The following is a 10,755-nucleotide window of genomic DNA, read 5'->3' on the forward strand; positions in this document are numbered from 1 at the left end:
TACTTTTGTGACTATTTTGTGACAGTAAACAATAATTAATGTTCTATTTTGTATATCTGGAGCAAGTAACATGATCTGTATATATGTTTGTCTATGTACAAGACTTTCAATTCCATCGAATAGTAATAAATTACTACTCTTAAAATTTAAAGTTTGTTGTAGGCGTCTTACTTTCCTTTTTCTCCTTTCCATTGCAAATACAATGAAATATTATTATGTTAAATCAGTCCATTTCAAAATTAATATCATAGCTTACATCCAATGATTCTGTTTTTAACTAATGAATTCACTTTTTCTTTAAACAGAAAACTAATATCAACATTAAAAACTAAACAATTTTCAACATTAAAAACGCTAACATAACGTTCAACAGAATCCTGCCCGTGCAATATAGACTAGTATTGTCTAAAAAACTCTATTAAACAATCATGTGCACACCCTTTTCAAGGATATTTTAGCCATCTACCTATATTTCTTTACAAACAATTAGAAAAGGAGAAGAAAAAGGAAAAAAATTGGGAATAGAATATTTCTGTCCAAAACGATCCACATGCACTAAAAATCAAAGTTTGAGATCTAAATGAAACGAAAATTTGAATGAGGACTCAGGTGCTACGAGAAGTTTAGCTTGGAGACTGCAGATGCAAATTTGCAGGGGGAATGGATCGGTTTTCCGGGTTGTGATCCTCCGTCTGAACCGCCACGAAAATCAACACCTCAAACTATTCACTCTCAGCTACAAATTGTCTCTCTTATCACAATCACTAAGCGTGATATCTTTCGATCTGGTTCCGTAGACGAATGTCCTTCACAATTCAACTCTTTCTCACCGATTAATCAAATGCCACGGTAGCACACACCGATACTTGTTACACAAAAGGGCAAAGAAATGGCGGGATCTATGAACATGAGAGCGTTTGATTGGAAGAATGGTCAGACCATAATGTTGGTTCTTTTAGTAATAATGGCATCCTTCTACACTGGCACATTTTTTGGCAATAAATTTTCTTCCGTATACGTACCACTCCAACAGTCAGACTTACAACACCGGGATGTCAATAATTTATCAGTTGCTGGTCAGTGCAGTTATGCATTTCCTCTGTTAAAATATTTTATTACTGTATTATGGTTTTTTATTACCACAGTAAAAAGTTGCATCCAGCTAAGAAAATGGATTAATTTTTGTAGGTTGATGTTAATGTTTGGTAATAAATCCTTAGAAGTATGGGGTTTCTCTTTTATGATAGATTGAGGAGTAGTAAATGGTAAATACTATCTATCATTGAAATGGAAAGTAATTCGATCTTCGTTATGTAGAGTGGAAAGTTTACCAGAAATGGCAAGCTCAGTAAAGTGCGTTCCTTTTATAAAATAAACGCACTACTAAAATGTTGATTTTTAATTACTGCAGTAAAAAATTACATATTAACTATTCTACTGGTATTCGATTTGGGTCTGAAAGTTAAGAAAAATAACGTTCATTTGACGTTTACATCTTCGAATATTTAGTAATATATCTTTAAAAAGCACGGTTTTCGCATATAACAAGGTTGAGGAGTACTAAATATCATTGCATGAAGAGATAATTCATGCTTAGTTATGTGGAATGGGGAATTCTCAGAAATGTGCAGGCTTAGTAAATGAATTTGTTATAAAAAAAATATAAAATCTATTTTAGTTATTGGGTTTTTGAAAAGCTTAAATATTTGCTCGCATTGTTTCATTAATGAATCCACAGTTATACACAGATGAAGAATGGAAGTAGTGTCATATGTACAATAATTTGGAATTCATGAGCTCATATATCCAGCGCAGTTGAGGTTGAGCACTTTCCAGTTTCAAACACCTAGCCACTTAAAATTTGTTTTTGGAGGTTGATAATCGGAAAGTATGAGCTTTCAGTGGGCTGTGCTCCTAACAGATCTTGGTTATTGCTGTATGGATGTTCGTCGAAATGCCTTTCGTATTTCTTTTTTATGTCATTATCTTTATGCTTGCAGTTACTTCCAAATTTACAAATAAAGTAGCTCTCACTTATCAGACAGTGCCACTTACGATCCCAGAAACTGGGATGAATGTATGCCCTTTGTCATATACTGAATACATTCCATGTCATGATATTTCTTACAATAAGGGATTGCTACCCAAGTTAGATCTTTCTAGAAAAGAAGAGCTGGAGAGGCATTGTCCTCCACTTGGTAGGCGCTTGTTTTGTTTGGTTCCACCGCCGGCTGATTATAAGTTGCCAATAAGGTGGCCAACGAGTAGGGACTACGTCTGGCGAAGCAATGTGAATCATACGCGCCTCGCTGAGGTAAAAGGAGGGCAAAATTGGGTGCATGACAAAGATCAGCTTTGGTGGTTTCCTGGTGGCGGTACTCATTTCAAGCATGGAGCCACTGAGTACATTAAGAGGTATATATAGATTTTACTTGCTTCAGTGATTATTGAAAAAAGGTTTTATGTTGAAGTATATGAGATGCCCTTACCAGTCTTTAACATTTCACCTCAGATTTTTAAAATAAATTGTCCCTGTGGATGTATGAAGAAAAGTTATGGGCAACTTTAAGCTGTTGTGCTTGTAATATTTCCAAAATTAGCAATTCCTCCAAGCAGAGTAGCCAAACTTATTGCGTACAACTGATAATTTCATTTTCTGATCTCAAGTTTGCAACTTCACCTGTTATTTGGAACATTTGGATGGATAGCACTACAGTACCAACGGTATTAGATTATCTGCTAGATTTGCCTTAAGATGAGTATTAGCAATATATTTTGTCAGGATAAATGCCCATTTTCTTTATTCCATGAGCTTCAACAATAAGTTTTTTAGGACCTGATGTCATTCAACATTTTACTGACTGTTTTAATTTCTTGATAAAGCTAGTACAAATTTCCACTCCTTTCACTTAATTTCTGAATATTCGCAATCAAATTTTCCTTTGATAGTCAAATATGTTGTTTATTTGTAGGACTGTAGAAAGTATGAAATTATATGTAGATGAAAATGGGAACATGAAAGAAAATGTAGCATCAAAATTACTATATGGTGAGGAGAAAAGTTTAACTCGTGAAGTCACCTATAGTTTCTCATAACAACAGTTCAGTCTACACTTGAGATATCAGATATACACCTTAGTCTAGTGGTTTTACAGAGTTCTTGTACTATTAGTTAAGGCCCCATTTGAGCCACATTAATATAAAAATGAGAATGAAAAATATAGTTGTTACGGATCTCACAAAAGAGATAGATTTTCAAATATGGTGGCTTGATGTGATGGATAACGGTCATATTTTTCATTTTAATGAATAAATAATGGGAAACAAACAGAGGCTTAATAATCTCAGAGAAAAGGAGTGAGTAAATAAATATTGATTGTTCAAGAAAGTTTAATACATATTATTGTTGCCAGTTGACTGTGATTACACTATCTGTTAGGAAAAAAACTACGGCGGTATGTTTTATATGATAACGAATTAACTGATTATTCTTACAGGCAACGAGCACCCCTTTTTTAAGGTTTTTTTTTTGGGGGGGGGGGGGGGTTATGTTTGTCCAATCATGTTTTGTGACAAGTTCTATTCAGTACTACATAATTGCTATTGTTATTCTCTGGGGTGGTACTTCCATGATGTCACCTGAGTAAATCTTATCTGTTCTTGGAGCATCTTGATCTATGTTTCATCCTCTGAATTACCTTTGTCATGTAGTTGCTTGTAAAGTAGCCAATTTTTGCCGCCTTTTGATCTAATAGTTACATTTCCTTTTGTTTAGTTCATAATTTTGTAAAGCTTTTCTATGGCTCTGTCTTCCTATTACTTAAGTGGTGCACCAATCTACGTATTATTATTCTAACTCATCTTGAAAACCTATGCCCAACTCTATAAGATTTTACCTTGATGAATTCAGTTGTCAATCATCCTTAGCTCTCTCCTATAGGACTCCAAAATCAGCTTCCAACTCTCTTACATTTATATTATCGTGTCTCTAGATTTGCACATATGTAAGTGACACCTAAATTTTTATTTTTGTCAATCCCAAGAAACCAAACTCATCCCATGTATGAAAACAAGAACTTTTCGTCAACTCAAACTACAGATGTGCATGTTTCCCTCTCATCAGTTTTATAGAAATTAAAGGGGAGAAAAGAAGAAGAAGAAGAAGTTGGAAGTGAATGGAATGCTTTCTGAGGTTAATAGAGTTAATATTTATGACCAGAACACACCCTTGCTTATGTACATATTTTTTCTGTTTAAGATGAACCTTTCACTTTTTTGACTTTCGAGTGAACGTGATGTATTTGGTTACCTGGGGTACAGTTGGTGCATCTTTGAAATTTATCAGGTAACAAAAGAGGTTGTTGGCTTGATGTATTAAATAATTCCAGAAAAACAAGTAGCTGCACATGTTCTAAAGAATGTTTGATTTTAACTTTGGCCTATTTTGAACCATAATTTCTTCGTCTGAGTCTGTAACGTTCCTTTGACAAGTTTTTGCAACTCCTTGAATATTGTTAACGCTATTGTCTGGTTAGGTTCAGGTAATGCGTCTAATCAACGATGTCTGTGCTGCTGCTGCAGGTTAGGAAATATGATGACGAGTAAGACTGGTGACCTGCATTCTGCAGGGGTATATCAAGTATTAGATGTTGGTTGCGGGGTAGCTAGTTTCTCAGCCTATCTTCTTCCTTTGAATATTCAAACTATGTCTTTTGCTCCAAAAGATGGCCATGAAAATCAAATTCAGTTTGCTTTAGAACGAGGGATTGGAGCAATGATTTCTGCTTTAGCCACTAAACAGCTACCATATCCCAGTTGCTCTTTTGAAATGGTCCATTGTTCTAGATGTCGTGTTGATTGGCATGAGAATGGTTAGTCTTCCTATCCTTGGAGATGAATAGTAAAGATTGCATTTTATATAAGATAAAATCTATAGCATTTTGCTCCACATGAGTATTTTTATTTGAGGAAACACTTTCTGAATATGTTAAGCAGAAACAACTCAAAACTTTATGAACATATCTGTTTCATTTTGTATCTTTTATTATGACACTTATCCAGTTTTTTAAAAACATATTAGCATGAACTCAATGTCATCTCTTCGGTGTTAAAAATATATTTAGTTTTGAAATAAACAACTCAAATGAGATAAAGGTTTAGTCATACTTGTGAGTAGAATGTCAACTGATCCTCTTTCTTTTGGGTGCAGATGGCATTCTAATTAAAGAAGTTGATCGCCTATTGCGAACCAATGGATATTTTGTCTACTCTGCTCCACCTGCTTACAGGAAAGATAAAGATTTTCCAGCAATTTGGGACAAGTTGATGAATCTGACTTCTGCAATGTGCTGGAAACTCATTGCTAGGGAAGTTCAGACAGCAATCTGGACTAAGCCACAGAACAACTCATGTCTTCAACACAATGCACAGGAGAAGCTTCTAAGCCTATGTGACTCCGTGGATGATTATAAACCCTCATGGAAAACACCTTTGAGGAACTGTATAACACCACGTGCTTCTCAGACTCTGCCTCCCAGGCCACAGCGCCTTTCAGAATATTCTAGAACTCTCAATAACCTTGGTATGTAACTGAAAATGTTTCCTTTTCAGGCAGTTGTGAGTCCATATCTTTAATTAATTTTGGCTAGTATGTTCTGTAGAGTAATTTTGATGGTGCATCTTTTTATGACTAGACTTCATAATTTGGTGATTATTGGAAACGTGTAAATTGTTTACTCAATGAATTGCATGACAAAATCTGAAACATAGTATAATAAATTTTTTAGTAACTGGTGGAGAGGATTTAAAATTTCTTTCAGTTTAGAAGTACATTAAGAGTGTGTTTGATTGACATGGAAAATATTACCTAGAAAAGAAAATATTTTCCATCTTTTGTGGAAAATAAAAACCACCTCTACTCAAGGAAAATATTTTCATTAAAAACAAGGAAAATTAGGCATATTTTCAAAAGTTGGAAAATGTTTTCCATGGAAAAAAATAGCAATCAAACACTCCAAGTGAAAATTTGGATGGAAAACTAATATTTTCCATGGAAAATAAATGTAATCAAACACACCCTAAATGATGAAGAGAGTGTTCTTTTTCCCCTAATAAAAAGAGGATGTCAAAGCTTCTTTTGAATATAAGGTAATGAATATTCATTATATGATGGTAACATTATACGTTCCCTTAAAACCATGTGCCCCAGTTGTGCTTCTGCAGTGGCTGAACATTTCGATCATGATTTTATATTCAAACTCCTCCTTGGCTACTGATACATATTCCAGTTATAGAGATATAGAAGTGAGTTGTTGCTAACAGTGTGCTTCAACTTGTTCAGCTCGTTATTTTTCTCTGTGGTCTTCAAAACAATCATAGGTGTCATGTGGCATACTGGATTGATTGTTTATTTGCTAGTAAGATCACATTGTCATTCTAGATTTCCTCATTTGAGTTATGTCATGTGCATTAATCTTGTACTCATTGAGTCGTTATTATTTATCATATCATTATATCATAAAATTGGTGCAGGTATCAGTCGAGAAAAGTTCTTATCAGATACAATCTACTGGCAGGATCAAGTTCGTCACTACTGGAGACTGATGGATGTTGAAGAGAATGAAGTTCGGAATGTCATGGACATGAGTGCTTTCCTTGGTGGATTTGCAGTTGCTTTGAGTACATGGCCTGTTTGGGTCATGAATGTAGTACCTGTTACCACAGTGAATACCTTATCTGCTATTTACGACCGTGGTCTGATTGGCACCTTTCATGACTGGTAAGCTTCCAGATTATAACTTTTCTATGCTTTGAATCCGGTGAGGAATATGACACCATTTTATTTTGGAATCTGAAGGTGTGAACCGTTCTCTACATACCCACGCTCGTATGATTTGTTGCATGCCAACCATCTTTTCTCTGACTATAAAAATCAGGAAGAAGGTTGCTTACTAGAGGACATCATGCTGGAGATGGATAGAATATTACGTCCTCGGGTAAATAATTCTTGGTACTCTGAGTTTTATCCTTACGGCCATCAGCAAATAATTTAAACTATTGTCGTCTAGTTTGTCATAATTGAAGACACCTTAAAACTGTTGATTCTATATGACGATAGATGAGAGAGGCAATAGATTAGAGCCTAACCTAACCAATTGAAGCATTCGTCTGAAGCAAAGATTGCTTTGGTGTTGGAAAGAATCGAATAAAAAAGTGAATTCATCTGAAGCAAAGATCGCTTTGGTGTTGGAAAGAATCAAATAAAAAAGTGAATTCACTCGGGGAAAATGTGGTGTTAGGCATTCTTTTCAAAGTTCTTTGGTGGAGACTTGGGGAAAAAAGGTAAGGACAGAAGGGCTTGAGAAGAATAGACAGGTATGACCATACAGATATACGTATGAGTAAAAAGGCCAACATTGAACGTATCAGATACAAATTTTCTAACTTAAATCAAAATATTAAAATTTAGAGTCTGAATCCAATAATGTAGTTTTTGTGCAGCTGAACCATTTTGAGCCGCATCCCAAGCAAGGCCGCTTCCATTTTCTTTTATTACTTTCCCCGTGTCCTGCTCAGGTTACCTCTGGCTGAGATCACTCTTGTCTTGTGAGTTGCGGAAATAGTCAAGATGTTAGGTTATGTCTGACGTGAGGAAGTAGGTAGAATTGAAAAGGTGACGTGGAACCATGGAAAATGAGTTAGCGGGGATGTTGGGAGGGAACAGAAAACGGGTGGAAAGTGTACATATGTATTCCATTTCACAAAATTATAAAAAAAGATTCAAAAACTGGTCTATGTCAAAATTTTCCCCGTTCCATTTCAAGTAAAGGCTAGAAAACAGTTTCCTCCAAACTCTATTGCCCTCTACCGAACACAACTTTCAGATTCCAATAACGTATGTTATAGAGGCCAAACACTTCTCAGGTGTGACCCCTCATGAGACCATGTCCTTAATTTTACAACTTCAGATTGGGTGCCTTTGAATTTCGCTACTTAGGTGGATGGAAAATGTGCAGAAATATCCTGTTTTCCCTGGAAAATGGAAAATTTCCAACTTTTGGCATATTTGATGGCAATTATTTTCTTGGCAATTTGTTTTCCTTCTTTTCTCCACACGTGCAATTTCCTTGGTGTTTTCCACCCTTTTTTTCCTTTTTTGTCAATTGGAACAAATTCTATACCCAATTGTAACAAATTTTGTCTCTTTAATTGACAATTTCCATGAAAAACAAAGCCAAGCAAACGCTAAAAGTTAGAAAATTTCAATATTTTTCAGGTGGAAAATTATATGAATCAAACACATTAAATTGACAATTTCTAGAAAAACAAGTTCTAGGCAATTTCTTGGAATTAGTTTTTTTTCATCCAAATTCCATTTTTGTAATCAAACGGATAACGGAAAGCGATGTTACCCAACACACAAACTGTGTAATACGAGGCATTGTGCTGATGCTTTGGAGGGACGAAAGAGTGGACTGACTTGCATGTCATCCATCTAATCAATTTTTCTATCAGACAACCCTTGTCCGTTTCCTCACCATCCACCGGAGCCCCAACACACGCGCACGCATCAAATCCCCATCCTGGCCTTAGGAGGTTTAAATGCAACTAGTCCAGGTTTTTCCTTCAACATTACAAATAAAAATCTCATGAATGTTGATGTGCAGGGATACATTATTATCAGAGGTGAAACTGAACCACTTATTAATAGGATAGTAGATCTTGCTCCTAAGTTTCTTTGGGATACTCGGTTGCATTTTCTGGAAGACGATCAGAAGAAAATGGAACCAGTCTTATTTTGCAGAAAGAAGTTCTGGTCCATCGTTTGAGGTATTCGCATGCTGTGAATACAGGTATTTATGTGTCTGACTAGCAACGTGCTACTTGTATCACGAGACACATGGATTTCGTCTTCCTTTGTATTCCATCTGTATCTACTTATTGAACTTTTCAAAAATGAAGAAACCGTGATTGCTTTTAATTTATTTATTCTTGCAACTCCATTACTTTGTAAATTCTGAGATGAAGCTTTTCATTTGTGGATTGGCCAAAATAGAGGTTCTTGAATTCATTGCCGTCTTTGTAGATCTTTTGTAACATCTAGGATTCTCATTTTTATCAAAATACATTTTTCTCCCTTATTTTTAACAATACATTCTTCATTAAAATAATATTATACGTAAAAAAAAAAAAACTTTTCATCCACACATTTTTCATCAATCTACTATTCTAAAATTCATTTTTCCATAAAATTTGGGTGTCAAACACCCTCCTAATCTAAAAGCATATAAATCGTAAGTTCTTTTTTGTTTTATGGATATGATTATAAGAAAAAGTGTGCGAGTGTCAATAAGAATATTTGTCTAGAAGTCCTAAATTCGATATTGTACCACATGTAAACAATTGTATCAAAAGTTACTCTTTTTATTTCCTTGTATTATTTCAGTGCGTGGCATCGTGTTCTCTCTGATTTTATCCTTTACCCATAATCAGTAAGATAAGATTAGGGAATATATTCCTTGGACATAATATTTCTTTTTTTGTATATTCCACCTAAATGTTGCTTCTTGTTCCCACGCTTTTGCATTGTCACGAGTATCTTTGAAAGTTCTATTCTTCCATCTTCATCAAGCAAAGAATCCAAAGAACAAAAGGCAATATGCAAAGTTTTTATTACTGACTTTAACAGAAAGAGCTTTCATATCTTGTTTTTCTATAGACGAGAATTGAAAGGCATAACGTCTACTTTATACTACAGTAAAGGCATATAGTATATCAATGTGAACATACGGAATTATCGAGTAAAGAGTACAAATATTTGTTGAATTGCTGTTTATTTTTAAGTTATGTTCGACCACCTTGTAAAAAAGATTTATTGCCAGAAAGATGATAAATTTGTTTAATCATATTGTCAAAAACATGATATTCACTTGCGTCTTCATCTCTATGGTGGGATCAGTAGCAGATGGAGGGATGGGATTGGATAGGTTGGTGAAGGAGAACGAAAAATTTTGTGGCTAAACCACATTTTAATTGCAATGAATATCTTGAAATTTTTATTTATTTATTTTTTTCTTTTTACACTTATGATCTAATTTTTTTAATTTTATCAGCCTTCTATTAATTTTCACATCTTTATCTGTTGAGACGACTATCATCCTATGAGGGCCAAAATGATATTAATCTCTTATTTTAAATAATTGAAATAAATAAATAATGTAAAAGTTTAACAAAATATTTGTCTATCTTTTCAATGCATAATAGTAGAATATTTGGACGAAAATCATGATTTAGAGACAAAATATGTTAATTAATTAAAGGTTAAGAATGCTAATATGACGAGAGAAAAGTTGAGGACAGAGAAATAAAAGTGAGCAAATATTGAAAATCTTTCTTCTAGTTATTATAATGTGGTGCTGGTATAAAAATTTGTTATGTTCACACATAATTATCCTTAAATAAAATGGAATATAAGTGTGAATCCTTTTTTTTAAATTCTGCCATTTAGAAAAGGGCCTTTCGAAAAGTTTAACTTTATGTGTGTATATATACACTACAGCTTCCGATTAGCATTAAACTTCCACAAATTCTTAATTGTCCTCTTGACGAATTTGTGCTGTTACATTTTCCAAAATGAAAAACCCACAAAACCAACCTCCTTCAGGTTACTCCTCTCTCTCTCTAATCTCTGCACATGCATGTATGCTCTTTAATGAACTTAGGCACTGTTTGGTAGGGCTTTTGAAAAGTCGAAAC

At 34.4% G+C, this 10,755-nt stretch overlaps 1 protein-coding gene across 4 annotated transcripts; it reads left to right on the forward strand.

Moving 5' to 3' along the window:
* Positions 1-631: 631 nt before the first annotated feature.
* On the forward strand, positions 632-9,074 carry LOC111391172 (probable methyltransferase PMT7). 4 transcript variants are annotated; one of them, XM_023016324.1, is made up of 7 exons: positions 632-1,076; positions 2,001-2,415; positions 4,582-4,871; positions 5,210-5,581; positions 6,532-6,778; positions 6,857-6,995; positions 8,667-9,074. In XM_023016324.1, the coding sequence occupies exons 1-7, from the start codon at positions 890-892 to the stop codon at positions 8,826-8,828; spliced, it is 1,812 nt and encodes a 603-aa protein (XP_022872092.1). In that variant the 5' UTR covers positions 632-889; the 3' UTR covers positions 8,829-9,074. The 4 variants fall into 4 exon arrangements, with proteins under 4 accessions (XP_022872092.1, XP_022872095.1, XP_022872094.1 ...); XM_023016327.1 differs by having other exon boundaries at positions 635-1,076; positions 2,135-2,415; XM_023016326.1 differs by having other exon boundaries at positions 960-1,076; positions 1,739-2,415.
* The last annotated feature ends 1,681 nt before the right edge of the window (positions 9,075-10,755 follow it).

This window comes from Olea europaea, unplaced genomic scaffold (assembly GCF_002742605.1).
Source record: "Olea europaea var. sylvestris unplaced genomic scaffold, O_europaea_v1 scaffold760, whole genome shotgun sequence".
NCBI classification, from domain to species: domain Eukaryota; kingdom Viridiplantae; phylum Streptophyta; class Magnoliopsida; order Lamiales; family Oleaceae; genus Olea; species Olea europaea.